We start from the raw sequence: 26,842 nt of genomic DNA, 5'->3' as shown, positions 1-26,842 counted from the left end.
TGAATTGAGCTGCAATAAACATTAATGTGCAGACTGCTTTTTTGTTTGCCAATTTAAATTCCTTTGGGTAAATTCCAAGGAGTGGGATGGCTGGGTTGAATGGTAGGGTTATATTCAGGTTTCTGAGGAATCTCCAGACTGACTTCCATAGTGGCTTAACCAGTTTGCATTCCCACCAACAGTGGGTTAGTGTCCCTTTTTCCCCACATCCTCTCCAGCAGCTATTGTTGGTAGATTTCTGAATGTGAGCCATTCTAACTGGGGTGAGGTGGAACCTCATTGTGGTTTTGATGTGCATTTCCCTGATTGCTAGTCATCCTGAACATTTTTTCATGTGTCTGTTGGCCATTTGGATTTCCTCTTTTGAAAAATGTCTATTGAGGTCCTTGGCCCATCTCTTAAGTGGGTTGTTTGTTTTGATCTTGTGGAGTTTCTTGATTTCTTTGTAGATTCTGGTTATCAACCCTTTATCAGTTGCATAGTTTGCAAATATATTTTCCCATTCTGTCGGTTGTCTCTTCACTTTCCTGACTGTTTCTTTTGCAGTACAGAAACTTCTCAATTTGATGCAATCCCAAATGCTAATTTTGGATTTGACTGCCTGTGCTTCTGGGGTGTTTTCCAAGAGTCATTGCCGGTACTATATCTTGCAGGGTTTTTCCAATGCTCTCTAATAATTTGACGGTGTCAGGTCATAGATTTAAGTCTTTAATCCATGTTGAGTGGATTTTTGTGTAAGGTGAAAGGTATGGGTCTTGCTTCATGATTCTGCATGTGGACATCCAATTTTCCCAGCACCATTTATTGAATAGACTGTCCTTACTCCAGGGATTGGTTTTGGACCCTTGATCAAATATGAGTTGGCTGTAGATGTTTGGATTGATTTCTGGTGTTTCAATTCTGTTCCATTGGTCTACCCATCTGTTTCTGTACCAGTACCATGCTGTTTTGATTACAACTGCCCTGTAGTATGTCCTGAAATCTGGTATTGTGATGCCTCCAGCTTCGTTTTTGTTGTACAAGATTGCTTTAGCTATTCGAGGTCTCCTGTGTCTCCATATAAATTTCAGCATCATTTTTTCTAGATCTGAGAAGAAGGTCTTTGGTATCTTGATTGGGATTGCATTGAATGTATTAATTGTTTTTGGGAGAATGGACATTTTGATGATATTGATTCTTCCAATCCATGAGCATGGAAGATTTTTCAATTTCTTGGTATCCTCTTCTATTTCTTTCTTTAAGGTTTTGTAACTTTCACTGTAGAGATCTTTAACATCCTTGGTTAAGTTTATTCCAAGGTATTTGATTGTTTTTGTAGCTATTGTGAATGGGATTGATCTTAGAAGTTCTTCCTCAGCCATGGCATTGTCTGTGTATACAAAGGCTGTTGATTTTTGTACACTGATTTTATACCCTGCTACTTTGCCAAAATCTTCTATGAGTTTCAATAGTCTCTTAGTAGAGTTCTTTGGGTCCCCTAAATAAAGAATCATATCATCTGCAAAGAGGGATAGTTTGAGTTCTTCCTTCCCAATTTGTATCCCTTTAATTTCTTTTTCTTGCCTAATAGCTCTGGCTAGAACCTCCAGAACTATATTGAATAGCAGTGGTGACAGTGGGCATCCCTGTCTGGTACCAGATCTCAGTGGAAATGCTTCCAACTTTTCCCCATTCAATAGGATGTTGGCTGTGGGTTTTTCATAGATTGCTTTGATTGTATTGAGGAATGTTCCTTCCATACCGAGCTTGCTTAGAGTTTTCATCATGAACGGGTGTTGTATTTTATCAAATGCTTTCTCGGCATCTATTGAGAGAATCATATGGTTTTTCTTCTGCAGTCTGTTAATGTGGTGTATCACATTGATTGTTTTGCAAACATTGAACCATCCCTGCATACCAGGGATAAATCCCACTTGGTCTGGGTGGATGATCTTTCTGATGTGTTGTTGCATTCTATTGGCGAGAATTTTATTGAGGATTTTTGCATCTATGTTCATCAGGGATATTGGTCTGTAATTCTCTTTCAGTGCTGCATCTTTTTCCGGCTTAGGAATTAAGGTGATGCTGGCTTCATAGAAAGAATTTGGGAGGATTCCCTCTTCTTCGATTGTTCTGAATAGTTTGAGAAGAATTGGAGTTAGTTCGTCTTTAAATGTCTGGTAGAATTCAGCAGTGAATCCATCTGGTCCTGGGCTTTTCTTTGTTGGGAGGGCCTTTATTACTGTTTCAGTTTCTGTCTCAGTTATGGGTCTGTTTAGGTTTTCGATGTCTTCCTGGTTCAATTTAGGTAGGTTGCATGTGTCCAGGAATCTATCCATTTCTGATAGGTTTCCCTGTTTGCTGGCATACAAGTCCTTGTAGTAATTTCTGATGATTCTTTTTATTTCTATTTCTGTGGTGTCTGTTGTTACGTTTCCTTTTTCATCTCTGATTTTATTGATTTGGGTCTTTTCTCTTCTTTTTTTAGTTAGTTGGGCCAATGCGGTGTCAATTGTGTTTATTTTTTCAAAAAACCAGCTCCTCGTTTGGCTGATTTTTTGTAATGTTTTTTTGGATTCAATCCTGTTGATTTCTTCTCTGATTTTAATTATTTCTCTTCTCCTACTAGATTTGGGTCTGGTTTGCTGCAGTTTTTCTAGATCCTTGAGATGTGTTGAAAGCTCATCTATTTGGTGCCTTTCCAATTTCTTGATGTAGGCACCTATTGATATAAACTTTCCTCTTAAAACTGCTTTTGCTGCGTCCCATAAGTTTTGGTATGTTGTGCTGGTATCCTCATTTACTTCCAGAAAATTTTTGATTTCTCCTTTAATGCCTTCTGTGACCCATTGTTCATTCAGGAGCATGTTGTTCAATCTCCATGTGTTTGCGTATGCTCTAGGGATTCCTGAGTTGCTAATTTCCAACTTCATTCCTTTATGGTCTGAGAAGCTGCATGGTATGATTCTAATTCTTTTGAATTTGCTGAGACTTGCTTTATGGCCTAGTATGTGGTCAATCCTAGAGAAAAGTTCCATGTGCTGCTGAGAAGAATGTAAAATCTTTAGCTGTAGGATTGAAAGTTCTGTAGATATCTGTTAGATCCATTTGGGCTATAGTGTCGTTTAAATCTACTGTCTCCTTGTTGATCTTCTGTCCTGTTGATCTGTCTATTTCTGAGAGTGGAGTATTGAAGTCCCCCAGTACTATTGTATTGGGGTCTAAGTCTCCTTTTAAGTCCCTTAACCAATCTTTTAGATAAACCGGTGCCCTGTAGTTAGGTGCATATACATTGATAATTGTTATATCTTGTTGTATTGATCCCTTATTCATTATATAGTGCCCCTCTTTGTCTCTCTTAACAGTTTTTGTGGTAAACTTTATTTTGTCCGATATTAAGATGGCTACGCCCGCTCTTTTTTCATTTCTGTTGGCATGGTATATCTTTTTCCAGCCTTTCACTTTCAGTCTGTATGGATCTGTGTTGGAAAGATGTGTTTCTTGTAAGCAGCAAATAGACGGGTTTTGTTCCTTAACCCAATCAGCCAGTCGGTGTCTTTTAACTGGACAGTTCAGGCCATTAACGTTCAATGTGACTAATGATAAGTGGTAACTTTGCCCTGCCATTAGTCAAAGGTAAGTTCTAATATATGCTTTGAATTCCCTGTGATCTTTTGCTGTGAGGTTTCCTTCCTTTACCTTCTTTCATATTGATGACCGTGTTTCTGTGTTTCTGTGTGTAACACATCTTTAAGCATCTTTTGCAGGGCTGGACGAGTGGCAACAAATTCTTTCAATTTCTGTTTGCTATGGAAAGTCTTTATTTCACCTTCATTCACAAATGATAGCTTTGCAGGATATAATATTCTGGGCTGGCAGTTGTTCTCTCTTAGTACCTGGGCTATATCTCGCCATTCCCTCCTAGCTTGTAGGGTTTCTGATGAGAAGTCAGCTGTGAGTCTCATTGGAGATCCTCTGAGACTAATCTGACGTTTCTCTCTTGCACATTTTAGGATCTTTTCTTTATGTTTCACTGTGGAGAGTTTAATTACAACGTGTCGTGGTGAGGATCTGTTTTGGTCATATTTAGTAGGGGTTCTGTTAGCTTCCTGTACTAGAATTTCTCTGTCCTTCTCCAAACCTGGGAAATTTTCTGCTAATATCTCACTAAAAAGGCCTTCTAATCCTTTCTCCCTCTCCATGCCTTCAGGAACTCCTAGAACCCGAATGTTGGTTTTTTAATAGTATCCTGCAGATTCCTGACAATATGTTTTAGATTTCTAATTTCCTCTTCTTTTCTTTGGTTTGACTGTATCCTTTCCTGTTCTCTTGTCTTCTAAGTCCGATATTCTCTCTTCTGCTTCACCCATTCTGTTCATAAGGCTCTCTATTGTGTTTTTCATTTGATCTATTGAATTCTTCACTTCATTATGATTTCTTGTCACTATCACAGTTTCCTGTTGTACTAGTTGTTTCGTTTCATTTTGATTCCTCCTTAATATTTCATTTTCACCAGAGAGATTTTCTATCTTGTCCATTAAGGATTTCTGTAGTTCAATAATTTGTTTTTGAGAACTTCTTAATGTTCTTATCAATTTTTTGTGATCTGCTTCTTGCATTTCTTCTAACTCATCATCTTCATAATCTTGAATTGGGGTGTCTTTTTCGTTTGGGGGCGTCATGGTGACTTCCTTGTTTTTATTGCCTCGGTTTTTGCGTTTGTTATTTGGCATATTGGAGATATTTGGTTTCTTCACTGTGGTACTTTTTCTTGTTATACTATGACTCTAGATTAAGTGGACTGTCTGTTTTTGATGGAGCCTTAGAGGCTTGAGATGGGTGTGGCCTGAGAGCTCTGTTTGGTGTGCCAAAGGTGACACTCCCAGGTTAGGCGTAGTAGATCTCTCTCTCTCCCTTTCTTTTTTTTGATTCAAAAGGGAAGTAATTCCGCACAGCTGGACGAAGTTGGAGGTAGTTAGCAGGCAAATGATATACCCACAGGAGCCAGAGATCGGAAGCTCTTTCCCAAGGACCACACAGGGAATCTGTTCTGCCCTCAGAGTGGGCTCAGATTCTCCTTCAGTCTCCCACGGGGTTGCCTAAGTTACGGAATTGTAGCGTCTCTGGAGAGTGCTCACGTGAATTCCGTGAGTTCTCTCCCCCACCGTCTCTTTTTTCACAGTCTCAGTTCAGTAGCACCACAAATTTACTAGGTCCTAATCTCCTGTTAATTCGCCCCACCCAGAGTCAGGTTTTTCTGCTAGGCTCAGGGCCGGTGCAGACCTGAGGTCGCTCTACTTATGACGTATGTCCAAGATGGCGCCTGCTCTTTGTCTTGCTCGGCCTTGAGAGGTGAGCGGAGAGAGAGAAACCCGTGTCTGTACCAGTCACCTTTTGTTTTCTTTCTCTCTCTTCCAGTTAACCTGGTGAACTTTCCCCCCCCCCCAGGGGTCGTTCCCTCTAGTCTCCTCTCTCCGCTTGCCTCCCGGTGTCTCGGGCTATTGCGGTTCGGCTCACCTCGCGTTCCAGCGCTGGTGTGTTGAGTCTGCCGCTGGTGTCCCGAACTGTGGGCTCCCACGCTCTCCATGCAGGTCCACTGTGAATCACGCGTTCCGGAATAGTTTCTTCTGCTGTTTCCTTCCCTACTCTTCCTTGAATCTGCAGTATCTCCACTTTTATTATACTGTCTCTCCCCGGACTATCAGTGTGTGCTCCCTTCCTATTCCGCCATCTTGCCTCCTCTACCTTACATAGAAAACTTAAACATAAGTTCCCTCATGTTTTAGATCAGTGTTTTAAGAAATGGATGGAGCCAGCCTGAGTGCTTCTCCCCATAATAGCTGACTGATGGATTAAGTTGAATCACAATGGAGACGTGTAGCTAATGCTTAATATTAATTTACTAGACATGGTTATAACATGGTCTAAATAAACCATGAAATTATATCCAGCATGCATGGGGTCATCAAATCAACCATTTTGAATAAGTCAGGAAATCAATTAATAACAAATTCCTTTATATCTTTCCCCACTGAACTGACAGTATGTTTAAGAAACCATTTGATATGGTCAATGTGATCCCAAATGGTCAAGTGCATCAAGTGGAGCACAACAGTGTGGATACGACTGAACTGTTTACCTTAACATAATTACAATGTCAATTGATAACTTCTGTTTGCCATTTGAAAAATATAAAGTGAACTAAGCAATACAGGACAGAAATAACTTATGTATTGAATAAGTTGACTTACATCATGATCAATCCCTTTGATACATAAGGCAGGATTCAATGGAAGGTGACAAGTTCTTATTTCTTGGAAAAATTCTTCTAGTCTACCAATCTCTTTCTTCAGTACTTCCTGCAGAAAGAAATCATTAGGAAAAGTACTTAAATTGTAAAGAGCTTGACTTTTCCTGTAAGTCAGAATTTTTTTCTAGTGATTAAAGTCTTTATTTCAAGGGTTGCACACTTGGGTGACTTTGGGGTCATGTGGGTGATGTAGTCATGGATGAGGACACAGCAGTCTACAGATGTAGGGAGGGCTGTGAAAAATGGGAGCTAAACAGTGTGTGCGCTCTCTAACGGACCTCAAGTTTGATTAAAAATTCCAATCCATGCAATGAACTCCTGCTTTGTATAACTATTAACATGATGCTATTCTGATAATTTCCTAAAATCTTTGTTTATAACTCTCAAGAATTACATAGTAATACTAGTACATTTTCAAAAAATATTCAAATGCATTGATAAAAATAGCAATTGTATATGACTGTTAGAAACAATATATGAAAAGAGTATACTAGTTGCCAATGAGTGTACTTCTGGTACTTAGTCCCTTCTATACTCCAAAGTACCTGTGGAGTGAAATCTCAATAAAAACCTTTAGAATTGGGCATCCTTTGGCACACAGAAGTAGTAGACCATAACGACTCATCACAAAACAAGAAAAAAAAATCCCTATAGCTCCTTTTTGAAAATGCTAATACAGGCCTGTGCTGCGGCTCAATAGGCTAATCCTCCGCCTGTGGCGCCGGCAGACCAGATTCTGTCCCAGTTGCTCCTCTTCCAGGCCAGCTCTCTGCTGGCCCGGGAGTGCAGTGGAGGATGGCCCAAGTGCTTGGGCCCTGCACCCGCATGGGAGACCAGGAGAAGCACCTGGCTCCTGCCATCGGATCAGTGCGGTGTGTGGGCCGCAGCGGCCACTAGGGGTTGAACCAACGGAAAAAGGAAGACCTTTCTCTCTGTCTCTCTCTCTCTCACTGTCCACTCTGCCTGTCCAAAAAAAAAAAAAAATGCTAATACATCTAATACTATAGAGAGGACACTAGATTAATAGTATTTAAATAACTCTGCAGTTTTGTAGCTTTTAATCCTGGATCAGTGGCAAATAACAGACGAATCTGCTCTTAGGATCCAAAAGAGCAAGGTGGAAAATGAAGCAGAATCCCATCATGGTGCTCCTGTGCCCCCTCCTTGGTCTAATCTACCCATAGGTTTGCTAGCTATATACCCTGGAGGAAAATCTCAGATATCTTTGTTTAAGTAAAAATCTCTTCTCCATTTAATACAGCTAGGTTTAATTCATCCTTTTTTGAAAGTAGAAAAAAACTAGCCACTGGATACATCAATTGTAAGAAATTATAAATGCCTCTATCGGTTTTTTTGATCCTTCCTATTTTCATGTGAGTAAGTCTCCACAAAAGGAGTCAGTCAAGGCAAGACAAATACATTTAGTTGAATGAATAATGTCAATATTATATCTCTAAAACTTCATGCAAATGGCAGGAAATAGTACTGGAATTATTGAACTGAAGTGTGCATCTTAAATATGTGAGGTATTTAAAAGCAAAAGAATAAAGAGCAAACTCATATACAAACTTCTGGAAATTCTAAAAAAAAACCTATTTTACTTGTTATTAACACCAGGAAATATTTAATGAGCTTGCAGGAACATCAAGAAATCATAGATTTTAGTTTTGACATTACTTATTGTGTTATATACCTTAAAGCTCCTCTATGTATCCAGAATTTACATATATAATACTTACAAATAAATTCCATATTTCTGCTTTTTATTCCATTTTCCTCTAGGTAGGTGAACTAGCATAGCTTTTGGCATTTTTATTGAATAAAGTGACTTCTAGCAAGAAAAATTGTAGATTGGGAGGGAATTTTGGGATACTATGACCATTACTATTTTTATAGCTCTTTGCTGAAAACTGTTGTTGATTTTAGATAGTCAGTGGAGAGAAACTGAGTTCCCTCTAGAATAAAACTCATGTTTCAGTCATGGTTCTACACGTATCTCTGAGTGTACTATAAGTACTCCATTACTGAACAATATTCTTAACTAAATGGATGGCTGTCCACTATTCCCCTGAATGCAGAATGTTGGACTTAAAAGGCCTACTTAATGGTCTATATCAATGAAAGGAACTAGTGATGCAGATAATTAAAAAGAGCAAATGTTCTTCCATTAGGCCAAGAAAAAGAATGGCTAGGTCCACTGTTACAATCAGAAAGAGGCACACTATTTTGATTACTATCCATGGGTTTCAGTATAAAAAGTATAAGGGGTATTTTAAAAAGTAAGGAGAAATTGGAATTAAGAGGTAAATTTATTTTGGTATATTTTTTGAAATAATCACAAAGAGTTGTCTTTAAAAAGTTTAAGAAAAAATGTATATTATAGCATGAATTTCATTTTTTGCCATTAAAACAAACATTTAATTCCATTTTCATGAACTTCTTTGAAATACCTTTGTATTACTACCCATAACACTATTGATCTATTTCATTCAGTTCACTTTATTTGTCGTAGTCAAACAAAAGAAAATTTAGAGTCCTTATTCAAAACTATTTATTTTTATGTATTTGAAAGGCAGAGAGATGGAGACAGATATCTTCCCTTTGGTGCCTTACTCCCCAAACACTAGGGCTCAGCCAGAACCAAGCTAGGATCCAGAAACTCAGTCCAGGTCTTCCTCATGGGCGGCAGGGATGAAGTACTCGAGCCATCACCTGTGCTTCCCAAGTTACACATTTGCAGGAAGTTGGATTTGAGAGCAGAGCTGGAATGAACCCAAGCACTTGCATGGCAGATGATGGTGTCCCAAACAGGGTGTTAACCACTGCACCAAATACCCAACCAAAAAAGTCATATAAAAAGTGACTCTATTTAGGAAAATGCAGACTTTGCATACTTTCTCCCATGAGACTGAGCTGTTTTGAGATTTTATCATTGGGCCTTTTTAGGAAAATTGCTTTTAAATGGGTCTCTTATCATGTTCAGTCTGTGTGCTATACAACTGCTTAGATCAAAAACCATGTCCTGTTGATAGACATTATCATTAGCTTTAGGATTGTAAATGCGAAAAAAAAAAATCTTGATTGAAGTAATTGATTTAAGTGTCTTCTACCTTAGTGGAGGAGTTTGCTCCCTAAGCTATGAAATTAAAAGTTAATTGAACCCAAGTGAAAAAAAATCACCACCTAAAGATTGATTTCTCAACAAACCTGTCTTTGAGAGTCACTGGCAGACTTGACTTTTTCCCCAATATCACCCAGAATTCTGATAAGTTTCCTCTCGTTGGCAAATTCATCACTCAGGGCTTTTCCTGCACAGAACTGGAGAGCAGCCAATAATTTCTGATACCAGCTTTTGAAATAAGCTTCATTTTGTGCATCCTTTAGCAGCCTGAAGGAAAGAGAGAAAGAGAATTCTGTATCTAAAGCTGATTTTTTTAACCATTTCCAGAAGGAATAAAAACACATTTCAGACTAATCTGTATTTTGTGGTTTGGGGCAGTTTAACAGTCCAGGAGGGGGGAAAGTTATTTATTTGTTGGTGATCATCAAGTTCCATCGGATAGCTAATGAGATTCCAAGAGTGAAAAATCAATAAGAGAGCTGCCTTTTCTCATTTCAATTAACAATGCATTTTTGTTGCTTCTTTCAGTGATCTTAATTCTGCAACAAACACATTTTAAAAACGTATTTTTGACGTTAAAAATGAAGAAATAACTTTAGCTTTCATAAATAACTACCTTACTGTGTCTCAGCCAGCAAATATAGCTTTTTCTTCTTTTCGTGGAGTGATAATGTTCCCACACTGTCCCCATCAGTTGCTTTTCATTCTAGCCCTTCCCCTGGGTGCTCTGGAGGAAGATATTATAAAGGCTAGATTTGTTTTCATGTGTTCATGGGTTCAGATCACAGCTCAACAACTTGCAAGTTACTTAGGCTGATTTTATTTCTTTATCTGCTAAATGAGGTAATAACTCTGATCCCATAGAGCGAAAGAGAACATAGAATCAACTAAACATTCAAAAGTGCTTAGCATGATCTAAGTATCAGGCAGGCAAAGAACGCTAGTCCATCCCTTTCTTGCATCCTTCCTAAGTCAACTTCTGACTGTGTTTGGCAGCCTGCTGTCACTGTGTACAGGAGAGGAATAGAGCAGGAAGAAATTAGAAAACTTTGCAAGACAATGGACCAGGGGTGGATATTTGACAATATAGTGGAGCAACGACAGACATTACTCGGCCATGTGAAAATTTCTATTGTGATAAAATAATTCTGATATGTTAAGATTTACTTTCCATTGCAACTTAAACACTGATATGGAATAACAAAAAGAATAATTCCTCTGGACTTCAACCTCTGTCTATTGATACTGTTCATATTAACTGATACTTATTTTTTCCTTTCTCTGAACAGTAATCAGCATTCAAGGACTAAAGCAAAATTATAAGAATGGATTAATAATAAAAGAAAAAAAGGTTTTTTGGCATACAGGCCAAAATATGCAGGTAACTTTCATTCTGTATTCCTAATTCTCTGCCCAGTATGTACTATTCTACAGATACTCTAACACATTATTTTTGCTCATTGTTTTCTGTTCTTACATATTGTCCTAAAAGTTGTATTTATTTATTTGCTTAAAAGGCAGAGTGGCAGGGAGAGAGAGGGAGACAGAACTTCTTTTCCCACGTTCACTTCTCATGTGCTTGTAACAGACAACCTAAAGCCAGGAGACAGAAGTGCAACAGGGGCTCAAGTATTTGTTCTGTCACCTGCTGCCTCTGAGAGTGAACATTAGCAGGAGTTAGTTCAGAAGCAGAGCAGCCAAGACCTGTATCAACACTTGGCTATGGGGCACAGGCTTCCCAAGCAGAAGTTTAACCTGCTGTGCCACAACGTCCACTCCAGTTCCTACACATTCAAGGCAAAATTCAGTGGAATGAGTTTGCATTGTTTGGAGGTGACTCTCTGCTCCTTTGTCACTGTCACAAAGCCAATCCTCTAGCACCTCTTTTTACTTTCCCAAAGGAAATTTGAACTGTGTGGGAAACAATATTTCTTACTTCTAGTAAGCATTCAGAGAAACATTACCAAAACCTCGAGATGCTCAAGATGTATCACAGGAAAAATTTGCAGATACTTCAAGAAGTTCACAGAAAAGGGAATTAAAAGATAAATTTATTTTGGTGTAAAAATGTTGAAATCTATTCATAGATTTTTCATGCTACACACTTTACATGAACTTTTTAAAACAGTGTTTGCATGCTCTATTGCTATCTGGTTATTTTTAATGTAAGAAAAATAGTATAAAATTGCTATTTATCCTTATGATGAGATTTTAAAATGTTAACCATGTAATAATACATCACATCATTTGTTGCAGGCTCTAAGAAAAGATGTGTTGTGTCTGTGGGAATGCAGGGCTGCAAATGCAAGCACCCGGACATTGTGGCACAGCAGGTTAAGATTCTGCTTGGGGTGTGCTCATCTCATATAGGAGTGCTGGTCTAAGTCTTGGATGCTCTGCCTCTGATCCAGTTCCCTGCTAATGTACATTCTCAGAGGCAGTGGAGGATGCCCAAGTCTTGGGTCCTTGTCACCCATGTGGGAGATGGCTACTTCGTGTAGAACTGTATACCTGTCAGGTACACCTGAGGACTGTGGTAATACTCGATTTTATAGTCTACTTGGGTTTCAGTGAAATAAAAAGCTTGCATATAATGTCTACATGCCATATTAATGGTTATCGACTTTGATCCATTTTGAATACTGGGTTACTTGTTTTAAAAAATATTTAGAAACTATTCTAATACATAAAAATATATCCACCAAACTGCTATATGCATGATAAGAAGTTGTACTGGGTGGATTAAACAAACAACTTTTTACTAAAATAATTAAAGAAAAATATATTTTAGGATTGGGTCATAGAAATGTCAGAATTGTATATTTAGTTCATATTCATACTCATTTATTATTCTAGTCAAAGTACATTTGTTCATGAACAGTGTATTTGATTGTTTTTATGGTTGTTCTAGCTAAAGCAGAGCAGAGATTTGCAGGAAGAATATGTGACCATGCTCACAAAGACACAAAAGCTAACAAAGCTCAGTATATTCTGCTGTGACTATTTTCTTTGGAGGGTTTACCTCATTCAAACCCTGTCCTTCCGCCAAGATTCAGTGTTCTCCTGGTGAGGTCTGGTTCAAGTTCCACAGCTTTTCACTTAATGTATAGCAACTTTGTTTTTACACATTGCAGAATTCAACCTTAGTGTGTTGGAGATAACCACGAGAGATCAATTTTTCTATTCCTATGTCTTTAGGCACAGACGTTCTGATGCGAGAAATTAACACGATTGTTAATTTTTAACAACTAAAAAGAAAGTTGGACTACAGAGTTTTAGGTGGAGGTAACTCAGTTCTGTGTCAATGACCTTCACTGGGAGGCAGTGGTAAATCCCTCATGCTGTGCGTTTTACCTAGTGCCTCTGTTGATAAGACTGCAAGGAACAGCTGGCTCCTCTCCTCTGAGCATCACAGAGATCTTTTCCAAAAGACATGGGAGAAGCAGTATTGTTTATGCCAAATACAGTGCTTAAAATAGAAAGTTAAGATCAAGGAACTAAGAAGTATGAAGTAAAACTGGCCATTAAAAGACTGCGTTTTTAAAATGCAGGCATTGTGACTGTGCACAAACTGTAAGGTCCATGTCAACATGCCGGAGAGCTGTGTATTCTAATGTCTGTGAGATCTAGCTGTGATTCAATTAGATTTTATTTTATACAAAAGCCTTAATGCCTTATAAACCAGAAGTTATGGCAACATTAAAATGAGGATAAATGCATATAATCCAGATGATTAAAGAAGATTTCCACAATGTTAATAATGATAGAGAAGAAGGAGGAAGGAAACACAACTGAGGCGACAACATGTTTGCCATGAAGGTATTTGCCTAAATTAAGTGGACTGTGGAAGACTAAGAGGTCTCTAATAGTGTCACAGACCCTACCTGGCATGAAGTGAAGACATTCAGAAATTAGAGCTTATCTACGCTTTTTCATGCACGGAGTTGCTTCTGGTCACATGGGGAGTGAGTTGCCAGAGCCACAGGAAAGGATGGACAATTCCATTGCATTGGTCTGCCCAGCAGGGCAGAATCAAGCCATCCCACAGTCACAGCCCTCTTTGCTTCCTCACCTCCTTCAGTATAATTTCAGTTTCCAGCAGCACGATATCCCACATTTAGGGGCTAACTCAGATTTCTAATGATTCATGCATTTTCTTATGGGTTAAGAGGGAGAAAATATCCAGGAAATATCCAGAAAAGACTGAGCTACACGATGAAGATGCGGGGTTTCAGATCACCCGAGGACTTCCCCTTCCCATTTGCTCTCACATTTGGTGCTACCTTCGTGGGCTGAGGTGTGTCGATCAGCAGACAGGTCTTTAGTGAGCACAGGTGGATTCTAGAATATGACACCTTCAAGAGTGTTTAACATCCTTGGGCAGATAAAAGATGAAGTCCAATACTTAACATGGAATTAATTTAAAAATTTCAATAATTCTATTAAGAAATAAAAAGCTATGTCTCCTTTCTCTGAGGAAGACTATACCCACACTGTTCGCCACATGACTTATAGTATCTTGCTATAGATAGAATATGCTTCTCCAAGGGAGTGGGAGATGGGAGGGGTGTGAGTGGGAGGGAAATTATGGGGGAGGGGAAGCCATTGTAATCCATAAACTGTACTTTGGAAATTTATATTTACTAAATAAAAAAAAAAGAATATGCTTCTCCAATCTTTGTTTGATCATGTGATTTGATTTGGTCAGGGAATTTAATATAAAAAAATGTATCTTTGGGTGCATGTCGTTGCAGGTGATTTAAAAGTGCCACTGTGGTTTGGTTTGCCCCTTGCACTTCTGCTTTCTGCCATGAGAACAGTGTGTGTCTTGAAATAGAAGGCCATGTGGAGCACAGCTGAGCAGCGCTATGCAGAGTCCTGTGGAGCCGAACCAAACAACATGTCTGCAGCCTGTGGGCTACACGAGTGAGAGACAAATCTCGGTTGCTGTCACTCACGGAAATTTGGCACTGTCTGCTTTGGTGAAAACTAATGAATATGATAAATTACATATTCTCATTTTCTTTTCTTTGTTTTTACTTGTTTATTTGAATTGCTTTTAGAATATGGGACACATGTTTTAGACATTCCCTATGGTCACTCTGAGGAAATTTTGGGGTAAACTTAATTACTGAAAATAAACAAAAATCATCAGAAGCCAAGCCTGGTGAATTAGATGAGTGATCAATTGGAGTGTATTATTTCAGATTCAAAAACTCTAAAAGTAATAAAAATGGCTTTCTTTCATGGATCATAAAGTGCCTCAGAGGATATTTCAAAATGATTTGAGGCAGTTCCTTCATGTATATTCTGTTATATTGCTGAAACATTATTGTTATTTTATTACTACTAACATACTTTTTGGTTCATTTAAAAGTGTGAACAGGCCTATGTACCATCTGTTGCTTGGTTCAGCCAAGAGTTTGATAGGAGATTCTGAGAGAAATTCTCGTACTGATGATTGCGGTAGAGCAATGGCAAGAGTTTTAAGGGCTTACAAAGCACGAGTATAAATAAATGGACTGACGGTTGAGGGCAGCAAGGAAGAAAGCAGATGCAGCTGTGGTGGGAAACTGAGAGCTCTGATGGACTGGCAACAGCTGGAAGACTGGAATGGAAGAACAGGGGACCGGAAGCGGGGGACGAGGGAGCACCCACACCCCACGTGTTGAGTGGCATTTTCTCTAGTAGGCTGGAGTCAGCTACCCAGACCAAAGACTGAAGAAAAGAAGCAACAGAGACCTACATTCTAAGAGCTGCAGAAAACAAAAACCAGACTAACTGCAGGTCAGACAACTCCCTAAGGCTTATGTGGAGATGGACTGAATGTTCGTGTACACAATGCACTATTTGGTGCCAAACAAACAAACAAACAAAAGCAAGCAAGCAAGCCAAGGAGTCTTCAAAAAGTTCACGGAAAATGCATATCATGAAAAAAACTAAGCATGAATTTCAGGAATTTTTGCACCAAATGAACTTGGTTTTAACTCAATTTTTCACAAACTTTTGGAAGTATCTTCATTTTTAATAATAAGCTTCAATAGTATTTTCCCAGTGAAAATTACTCACATAGGTATCTAATTTGTGTCAATACTTATAATCAGGATTCTTGTTACATTGCAACGTTGCACTCTTGGGATCATGTGAGGACTATAAAGGAAAGCACAATGCTGAGAAGAAGAATTCCCTGGAGATTACAGAATCTATGCTTAAAAACTGCAGCTCCTCCTACTTGTGTTGCTGAGTGGCTTGGTTAACCCAGGAGCCTACAGGCCAATGAGTGAAACCCCTTCCAATCTACTCACTTGGATTCGTATGCTCCCATGTTAAATATTCTGAATAATGTGACTTAAGAGAAACTCTCTCTTCTTCCTCCCATTCCAATACACACTTACTACTTTAGTGTAAGTTATTTTATTCATCACTTTCCTAAATTAAGTACCAAGCTGTGAATATCTGGTAGTGAGCTTTCTTGGCTCCCACCATTATATTCCATATGCTTGTTAATCCTAAAAGAAAGCAAAAGATGTGAAATTTTAGCTCTGGGCATGCTTTGGAAGCGAGAACAATCTATGAGGCCCTCTTGTCTTCCATATCCCTTTTCTCTCTCTACTTTTCTCCCTTCACTGATCCCCGTGATATTTCTGCATCTGCTGTTCTTTTGCCAAAGGCTCCACCTTGTTCTGCTTTCTCCTATTCTGTCCTGGTTTCCCAATTAATCCTTGTCCTTCTTGGTGTTGTCAAATACGTATCCCCCGGTGTGAGGTACAGTCATGGTGTTGCGGATTAATATGACATGGACCACGGAGCTGAAGGACATCTGAGACAATCTCCCATTGCTTACCTTATTGTCAGGTGAGGGAATTGAGGGACTAAAGGAATTTCCTAAGGGTTTTCCATTAGAATTCAGAATTATTCTTTTTAAGATATATTCATTTAGAAAGAGTTACAGAGAGAGGAGATCTTCCATCTGTGGGCTCACTCCCCAGATGGCTGCAATTGCCATGGGTAGGCCAGGCTGAAGTCAGGTGCTTCATTCGGATCTCCCACATGGGTGGTGGCAGGGCTGTAAACACACGGCCATCTTCTGCTGCTGTCCCCAGGCCATTAGCCGGGAGTTGGATCAGAAGTGGAGCAATGGAACATGAACTGGTGCCCACATGGGATGCTGGGGTTGCAGGCAGCCACTTTACCTACTAAGCCACAACACTAGCCCCAGAACCCAGAATTCTTAAGCACTGCTCAGGGCTGTCTGTACAGTACCATGTTCTGGGTTTTGTGAAACCCACTGATCCATTGATTTGGGAGACTGTTTCCTATTGGTATCGACTTTCATGTTTTTGTGTTTCCTGTTCCTGCTCTGTATAATACAGGGTTGGCGAGGTTCAGTTCTGGGGCTCTGCAATTTCAAGGCTTCATGAAATTACCCAGCCAGGTACCTTCCAAGCTTTTTCCTACAGGCATTAGGCAACCTACACTTTAGCTCCAGGTATTGATTCCTTCCATCTTGCAGACAAGGATGCCCTGCCCCAAAGCAGTGAACCAGTGAGTCAAAATTCAAGTTTGTCTCACTGTAAAGTCTTCATCCTCAATCCCAGCTACCTCCTGATCATTTAGCATCAGACTTAGAACAAGTTTTTTTTTGTCAATTTCCTACCATATTTTTCTTTAATGTTTCTCTTGATTCATGTTTCCTAGCCCCCTGGCCTCATGCTTTCAGTTTGCTTTTCTTCCCCCCAAAGATCCTCATTTTATTTTGTCCTGCTACCTGCAAACATCTTGCCAAAACTCCAAAGCTAGTATTTTCCTTTCTTTTTTTAATACTAATTATTTTGAAGCTGAGCAGTTTGGAGAGCAAGAGGACACACAAAGCCTCCATTTGCTGGTTCACTCCCCAAAATCTCTATAATAGCCAGGTTCAGGTAGGACCAGGTACCTGGAACTCAATCTGTGTCTCCCACAAGGGTAAAAGGGACACAACTATTTGAGCCATCACTTCTGTTTCACAGAGTCTGCATTGTTGGGAAGCCAGAATCAAATGCCAGAACTGGAGACTCAGAATGGCAGATGTCCTAAATAGCACTCTGGCCTCAGAATCAGCCCTTAAGGCATTCAGATCTGGCTAAAAAGCCCATGAGAGTATTTCAGGCATGGAAAGCCAAGTCACTGTGGAAAAAAAAAAAAAAAAAAAAAAAAAAAAAAAAAAAAAAAACAACAACAACCACCACCACCTAAATGAAAGATCTCTGTGAGTGAGATCCCAGTGGAAAGAGTGGGCCATCAAAGAAGGAGGTACCTCTCTCTGAAGGGAGGAGAGAACTTCCACTTTGACTATGGCCTTGTCTAAATAAGATCGGTGTTTGCAAACTCAAAAGGCTTCGATAACCCTGGCAGCTCATGTCAAGAGCCTCGGGTGATTACTGACACCATAAACAAGTGTGTCAATTGTTTAATCAACAACAGGAGTCACTGTGCACTTACTCCCCATGTAGGATCTCTGTCCTTAATGTGTTATACTATGTGAATTAACACTATAACTAGTACCCAAAAATAATTTATACTTTATGTTTCTGTGTGGGTGCAAACTGTTGAAATCTTTACTTAGTATATACTAAATTGATCTTCTGTATATAAAGATAATTGAAAATGAATCTTGATGAAGAATGGGATGGGAGAGGGAGTGGGAGATGGGATGGTTGCAGGTGGGAGGGTGGTTATAGGGGAAAAAGCTGCTATAATCCAAAAGTTGTACTTTGGAGATTTATATTTATTAAATAAAAGTTAAAAAAGAGAGAAAAAACAAATTATAAAAGAAAGCCAGAGCTGGGAATCAAACCCAGGTGCTCCACAAGGGATGCATGTGCTTTACCAGTATTTTAACCTTCAGCCAAATGATTACCATATTTATATATGGTTATATATATATGTGTGTGTGTGTGTGTGTATAAAGACACACACATATAAAGAGCTTGTTAAACTTATTTGTGTGTAAAATATTTATAAGCAGGGATACTTTTATCCATCTTTTTTTACCCTGCATAAAGAATAAAATACATGTAATCTATCTTGATAATACAAAGCATACAGCTGATACTCTCCTCTCCCATCCCTTCCTCACCTGAAAAAATGGGACAGACACCACAATTTTAAAGGGTCTTGCCTCCTGTGGTTCATTTAGACAAGTCACAGTGTTGAGCGGTACTGGGGACACGGAAGGAAGAGGAGGCTAAATTGAAAGTAACATACTGGATTGCACTTGGGAACCTAAGAATCCTGATGAACAGTGCATAAAATGACAGATCTACCTTGAACTACCCCCCTTAATGGTGTCCGTGATTCCAAATAATTCCAGGTCATCACAGAAGAGAAACGGGGAGTCTCTAACATCAGCAAATGTGCTTTAATAAAATAAATTCTGCTTGACATCTAATTAATGCTCAAGGCCATGCTCCTGGAATTTTAAGTTAGTCCAATAGATGTCTATGTTTTTTCTTACTCTTTGAAAATATGGTCCTGAACTGACTTTCTAACTCAGTCCTTTTTAGTAACTGTAATTTTTTTCCCTGAATACCTGTATAGGTACTTTAAAGGCAATGTAAGCATCTTTTTCATAAACTTTCTTTAACGAAATTTCTTTTTAACGGCAAAGCAATTCCTTTGCTATATGAATGTTTCATAAGAACAGCAACTTAATAATAAAAGTCCTCTTTACCTCTCAGCCTTCTGTTCTTGCATAGCCCTCTGGTGAAAGCCAGATAATCATCACATTGTGCAGGGACAGTCTCTGTGTTTGAACACAGCCGGAGGGGCAGGTTTATAGGTGTAAGGCAAAGCTGGCTTTGAAAACACCTGGTTTTCCCAGAACCTCAGCTTCAAACCACAGCCGGGGCCCCTGCTTCAGCCTTCATTTTTCAGAGTAACAAACAGCATGGTTTATTCTGTAAAGATATTAAAGGTTCCCTGGGATATTATCCATAAGATTTGCAGCTGTGTTTGATGTCCTGCGAAGGTTTCTGGGACATTCTTATTCATCGTCATCAAAGATCTTATCCTTGAAAGTGGCCAGCACCATTTAATTCCATTCCTTTTGGAAACTCAATAAAGGCTTAGTAATGTTCTACGAGGCCTCCACAATCTACCTGGCTAATTTTCTGTTGACTTGTTATTTGTTGCTGTTGTCCTGGCTGTTTTTTTTTTTTTTTAAGATTTATTTATTTATTTGAAAAGCAGGGTTACAGAGAGGCAGAGGCAAAGAGAGAGAGAAAGAAAGGGGGGGGGAGGGAGGTCTTCCATCCACTGGTTCACTCCCCAGATGGCCACAACAGCCAAAGCTGCACCTACTGGAAGCCAGGAGCTTCTTCCAGGTATTCTACATGATGCAGGGGCCCAAGGACTTGGGCCATCTTCTGCTGCTTACCCAGGCCATATCAGAGAACTGGATTGGAAGTGGAGCAGCTGGGACTGGAACCAGTACTGATATGGGTTGCCGGTACTGCAGGCAGTTGCTTTACCCACTATGCTACACACTGTGCCCCCCCCCCACCCCGGCTGTTAGTTACAGGCAGAGATAACTGTCTAGTTCATGATATCTCACAAATTTAGAAGGAGTACCAGACACATTCCATTTCAATATTCTTTGAATGATTGCACAAGCAATTGAAAAGTTCCAGTCCCAGTCCCTACATTTGGAAAATGTCAACAGTAATGTCTATCCTGTCATCAAGTTCATGTTTCTATTATCAACTGAACTCTGTCTTTTCAAAATGCCTACAGTGTTGGAGCCTGGAGTTTGGGGTAGCGATTAAGCCACTGGTTAGGGTGCCTGTGTCCCACAGCAGAGTGCCTGGATTTCATACCGTTCCCTGGCTCCCGATTCCAGCTTCCGGCTTATGCAGGCCTGTGGAGGCAATGGCTCAAGCAGTCTCACATGGGAGACTTGGACAGAGTTCCTGGCTCCCAGTTTTGTTCCAACCCAATCGCAGAAGGCACTGGAGAGTGACCCGGTGGATGGGCGTACTCTCTCTCTCTCTCTCTCAAATAAATGAAGTTAAAATTCATAATCTGAAGCCATAAACCCAAGTGACTCTATTTTTGAGATAGATAAGGAAGATGTAAGGTGTAAGGGTAAATAAAGCTACAGGGTGCAGCCCTGATCCAACAGGGCTCATATGCTTTCAAGAAGAACAGAAGCACCGGGAGAGCCCATCCTGAACAAAGGCCGTGTGGGCACACTGTGAGAGGGTCAACCCTGCAAACACCTTGATCTTGGACTTCCAGTCCCTAGCCTCTAAGCAAATACATTTCTGCTGTTGAATCCACCCAGCCTGTAGGTTTATGCTAGGGAAGCCCTGGCAAAACGGCATAGTTCCTAACTTGGAACCCTCGTTTTTGCCTCTACCCAGGAAATGTCACATGTAGATTTCCTGAGGCATTTTAACCTTAGCATGGCTAATTTAATCAACACCTCCCTCAGTTACTGCTCCTTCACCTGAATCATTTCTCGCCATGAATGGAACTTCCAGCCACCTACCTATTCCTTAACCAAAAATGAGGTCATCATCCTTGATTCCTCTCTGTCATCCCCAACATTAAATTTGTTACCACAAAATTCCTTTTCCCTTCTAAATGGCTCTCAAATATAATTTATTTTCTGTGTCCCTGCTGACAGAATTTAATTGCAGCTTTCATTTCTGGAATCTTCTGGTACTTGATGTTCCCATCACTTGTAGTTTTGGTTTTTTCCTCTTCAATTTAGTCTTCTTTACTCAGATAAATCCAATTCTAGCAATGAAAATCACTTTGGCTTCAGAACAGGGCACTACATGATTTTGTTCCCCGTGTCTATAAAGCTTGTCTGTTATCCTCGTACATGTTCTTCCACTCCCAACACAAAGTACAACTTGGAATACTTTGAATCTTCCCTGCTTTCTCAGGTACCAGAGATTTTGCATTGTCCCATCCCCTTTGTCTGAAATGATGTTTCCAAGTGCCAATGCCTATTTGTCCTTTAATACTGAAATTTATTAGCACCTTTCTCCCTGGGCTTGCTTAGATTTCTCAAGTCTTGAGCAGGTACCTCATCTATTACGATGAAATTCTTTGTATCCATTGTTCTTCTCCCCTCCACCCCATCATTCTTAGATTAGAACATGCTTACAGCATTTTTTAAACTATAGGTTTTATTTTTTTCAGTCTTTCTCATCCTAGACTTTAAATTCTTTAAGGGGAGGATTATGATTATATATTCTTGTAGTCTAACAGATTTTCTGGTAATGGTATAGTAAATCTTTGACTACAATATAGATTAAAATGTTTTCTCAAAAATAATAATTTAAATTAAAATAATAAATATCTGAAAACCTCTCAAATATTTGTTGAAAGAATGAGTCAACAACTACTAAATAAATCTCATCTTACTAAAACTGACTGCTTATATTTATTGATGAAAATTTTAGGATATGGACCTGAACTAATCTTATAATCATTCTGCAATCCTAAATCCTATAAAATTAGATTTTCATATGGTATTTCCTCTAATCTCCAAAATGTTTGCATATTGTACATATATTCACATATTCAAAATGTATTTATTAGCATATAATTTAAAATTACACAAAATTCATTTACATTTGAGAATTTTTAAACACTCCAACAGCACTAGAGACTCTGATATGTTGTGACTTGTCTCAGATCATGGGAAAAAATTGGAGAAAGTATTACTAAGCAAAAATAATTATTAATTGGACCAAGTTGAAAAACTGTCATCGGCAAAGTTAGATTAGCTAAGGGCTAGGTAATTTGAACAGTTATCCACAAAGCAGTTTTCTATCATATAAGCCATGTCATTTTAGAATTGGATTTTCTATTACTAAGGGGAAGACACTAAAAATATAACAAAAGTGGTGTGTGTGTGCATGCAGGAGGGGAGAGTGCATCTATTTAGTAAGTCATTAGAGCACTATTTCCAAAAAAATTCAAAATTGTGTTGTAAGAAGGTTATTTTCCAAAAAGCCTGGTACTGGCACAAAAATAGACCTGTAGATCAAGGGAATGCAAGAAAAACTCCAGAAATCAATCCACACAGGAACAACCAACTAATCTTTGACAAACGGGCTAAAATCAATTCCTGGAGAAAGGACAGTTTCTTCAATATTCAGTGGATCACAGATCTAAATCTATGACCAGATACTATCAAATTACTAGAAGAAAACATTGGGGAAATTCTGCAAGACATTGGCATAGGCAAAGACTTCTTGGAAAAGACCTCAGAAGCATAGCAATAAAAGCAAAAATAGACAAGCTAAGAAGTTTCTGCACCACAAAGGAAACACCCAACAAATCAGAGGTGACTGACAGAATGGGAAAAATATTCAAATATGCAACTGATCAAGGTTTAATATCCAGGATTTATAAAGCACTCAAGATATTCAACAACAAAACAAACAATGTAGTTGAGAAATGGGCAAAAGACATGAAAATGCATTTTTCCAAAGATGAAATACAAATGACCAACAGACACATCTAAAGGTACTAAGGACCTCTAGCCATCATGGAAATGCAACAAGAACCACAATTAGGTTTAACTTCACTCCAGTTAGAATGGTTATCATCTGAAAATTATGAGATGATAAATAATTGCAAGGATTGGGGGGCGGAAGGTACCATAATATATTACTGGGAATGTAAACTATTATAGACAATGTGGAAGACAGTATGGAGATTACTCAGAATTTAGAGAACAGATGTACCATATGATCTAGCAATCCCACTCCTGGGAATTTACCCAAACAAAATGAACTCAGCATGTGAAAGGGTTGTTTGTATCCCCAAATATTTATAGCTGAATTCACAATAATTAAAATATGGAATCAGCCATAGTGTCTATCATCTTATGACTGGATAAAGAAAATTGGTATATATACACTATGGGATACTACTTAGCCACAAAAAAAAAATGAAATCCTGTCTTTCACAACAAAATGGATGCAACTGGAAACTATCATGCTTAATAAAATAAGCTGGTCCCCAAAAAACAAATATATTTCCTGTTATGTGATAGTTAATACAGAACACGGAAATATGTATAGGAATTAAATGGACGTATTGTGATTTTACTATTGTTTTTAATCCTTGTTTATACTCCTATGGAACTGTGCTCTTTCTACTTTTTACTTGTTGAATACTTAGGTGAGTGGTGCATTAAGCCTTGTTATTATAAAGTTGATTAAAATTATGTTTTTGTCTTAATTAAAGAAAAAAGAAAGGAAAAAAGAGGGGAGTGGAGGGTGGGAGGCAATTGTACCTAGGAAATGCATGAAATCTGTTCTGTTTATATTATTAAAAATTGAAAAAATGGTTATTTTCAAAATATTGTATTTTTATTCAGTTTTTTGAAGGGCAGAGAGCTGGAGATCTCCCTTCTGCCCATTTGCTATCAAAGCGTCCCAAGACTCAGGCTGGGCCAGGCTGAAGCCGGGAGCTGGCAACTCAGTCCAGATCTGCTCTGAGGATGGTAGGCACACAACCACGTGATCCTTCACCTGCTGACTCCCAGAGTGTGCGCTAGCAGGAAGCTGCTACTGGGGTGGGACCTGAACATGGGCACTCAGGTTAGACATGAGACACAGACCCTGTAAGAGCTATATCCCACTTCAGGCAGGAATTTGGATTGACTGCTACCAATAATGTTCACGAAAAAATATTGGCAGACTGTCAAATCTAATCTTGTTAAATGTGAGCAGCTGTCACCAGAAGAAACCTAGGGGAGGAGATCTACCAAAATTAAAATAGCTTGCAACCATCCACGGCTGGCTTTTAATTCTACTGTTATTTTTATTTTGCTCTTCTTTAGAAATGAGCCCTTCCCATTTTGGACCATCACATTATGAAGTTCTTTGTGAGACTTCCCCTTCATAAGTCTCCTTTAGGAAAAGTTTCAAGAGCTTTGCTCTAATGAGACTCATTGTCTCTGGACTCATCCATGGAGGCTGGATGAATGTGCTCAGAGGGCACAGAACTGGACCTGCCGTGGAATTAATTGGTTAGCATTGGTTTCCTGACCAAAAGAAAAAAAAAAAATGCTGTTCACATTTCTTAGAAAATGGCAATTACTCTTATCCAGAATTTGAAAATTATTTATTTGAATTATGAATCAAATATTTACATGCTCTATCTTTGAAATAGTTCTTCCCTAACATAGTATTTTCCTTCACACTAGAACTATACTTTCGACAAGGCTGATAATGAATTACTCCTTATTTTATGTCTCAATTTTTTATCCATCCTTCTTTAAAAGCAACAGAACGAATTCTGTCTTTCTGTAATATTTTCTATTCACGTTGTAAGGACTTTTTATTTTCACAAATGTAGAAAGCAGGGTGATGATAAGATAAATTGTTCAATTGTTTCCTTTACTAAGAATTTTGGAAAGGTGTATGTGGACAGAGAATTCAGCAAGAGAGACCTTATTGTTTTTGGAGGTGAATTCTGCTTCAGGGCACAGTGCTCAGGGCAAATGTTTCTCTCCCTTGGATGGGTAACAACTGTGTCCCTTAAGAACTAAAGAAAGTCATTAAATATGGGCCCCAAAAAGAGGCTAAAGAATTATAGTTGAGTTTAAATGTGGTTGGGCCATTATTGGCTCTGTGGCTTGTTTTTTAGATCTCTGAGTTGCAACAGGACCTAATGATACCTAGTTGACAACATTACTGTGAGGCTTAAATGATATAATTTAGGAGAGTACCCAGTGCAAGTTTGTCATTATTATTTGCTCAGTTATGACAGTAGTTGCTCTTGATTTTCTTAGAGATATGCAATTTGAATAGTAACTCATATTTCTCTAGATCTAATGAGTATTTTTAGTGACAATGTTGTTCATTTTGCCAAGAAAATATTTTGCGAAATGTGAGCCAATGAGAAAATTAAACTTTCTTCTATTTAAGCAATTGCTAAGTTGAAAGTATTTCTTACTTGAATGCTATTTATTCCACATGCTCAGATTGATAAAAGCAATTAAGAAGAACAGTTGAAATATTTCTCAACTGTACAAATTCTGGTTTAAATTCTGTTGAGTTCCATTTACTTCAGTGGTCATTGTCAGAAGTACTGGCAAAACAACTGCTATACTAACATCAGTGCAAACATAATAATCCTAAGACGAGCAGTAAGTGAAGTCGAAGTGCCAGTAGAAGAACAATAGAATCCATTCAGCAGGCACGCTATCGTGGCCATCACTGTTCCAGATACAACTCAGCACAGCACAGCAACTCCCACTTTCTCAACACAGTGAACACTGCCCTTTGCATTACTTCTACTTGACCCCTGTCATTGGGCTTGCTGTTTTCAATATTTGATCTGTATTGGTTGAGCAGGCAAAGAAGTAGCTGTCATAAGCACAGGATGGATATTAATGCTGAAGACTTCAGCACTGTATGACTGGTCTACAGAATGGTCCAAATACATATATTCTATAAGACACATGTGCTATCATTTCTAAAGCCTGTGTAGTATTGGAGGGAATAATGATCTGTTTCATTGTTTGGCTAGGCATGTGAAATTTAAAACAAACAAAAAATTTCAGCGATGTAAGCTGTGAAATTGGACCTAGACTCTAGAAAGTTTGTTGAAGACAGAAATTCTGTTTAAAATCGTAAAAGCAGTATGCACTTTTAAGTAAAAGCTTATTTAGAAATACCGTCCTTCCTTAATATGTACCCTCAGAAGGAAAGCAGGTAAGAAATGAATTCTCTTCTTCTTGTTTTGGTCCTTCCTTCTCATACTCTGAAAAACTCCAAGGACCTTTGTGTTAAAATTAACTTTTCTATTTAAAAAATTGTTTTAAATATTTGTTTATTAGAGAGGCAGAGTTACAGAGAAAGAAGGACAGAGAGAATCTTCCATCTGCTGGTTCATTCCCCAAATGGACACAATGGCTGGAGCTGGGCCAGACCAAAGCCAGGAACCAGGACCTTCCTCCTAGTTTCCCACATGGGTGCAGGAACCCAAGGTCCCAGGCCATCTTCCACTGCTTTCCCAGGAACATGACAGGGAGCTGGATGGGAAGTGGAGAAGCAGGAACTTGAACCAGTGCTCGTATGCAACGCCTGCCACACAGGCTGGGGCTTTAAGCCGCTGCACCACAATGCCAGCCCCAACTTTTCTATTTTTAAAAGTGTAATGACTGAGCCCAAGTGAGAAAAAATTATTTGCTGTAGTTCATGTAAATATTTATTTATTATAAATATATAATAAGTAGTCATGCAGATCCTGATGATACGTGGTGACCAGGACTTGGTGATGATTGTAATGACTGAAGTGCATGAGCTTAGCAAGCTTACATTATGGTAGAGTCCAGTGAAGGGTGGAGGCAAACGATAAATACAGACATGAATTCACGGATCATTTTAAAATAGGAAATAAAAGAGTTGGATGGG

The 26,842-nt window shown here is 38.8% G+C and overlaps 1 protein-coding gene across 2 annotated transcripts in view; it reads right to left on the bottom strand.

The window, feature by feature from the left end:
- PIK3C2G (phosphatidylinositol-4-phosphate 3-kinase catalytic subunit type 2 gamma) overlaps positions 1-26,842 on the bottom strand; it is a 464,615-nt gene that overhangs the window by 139,482 nt on the left and 298,291 nt on the right. For both annotated transcript variants that reach the window (XM_051850300.2, XM_017343356.3), the window contains exons 20-21: positions 9,497-9,677; positions 6,231-6,338 (exon numbers count right to left, since the gene is read on the bottom strand). In XM_051850300.2, the coding sequence (XP_051706260.2) occupies positions 6,231-6,338; positions 9,497-9,677 (289 nt within the window). The remainder of the gene's footprint in view (positions 1-6,230; positions 6,339-9,496; positions 9,678-26,842) is intronic.

This window comes from Oryctolagus cuniculus, chromosome 9 (assembly GCF_964237555.1).
Source record: "Oryctolagus cuniculus chromosome 9, mOryCun1.1, whole genome shotgun sequence".
NCBI lineage: Eukaryota > Metazoa > Chordata > Mammalia > Lagomorpha > Leporidae > Oryctolagus > Oryctolagus cuniculus.
This window is presented reverse-complemented; position numbering and strand designations above follow the sequence as displayed.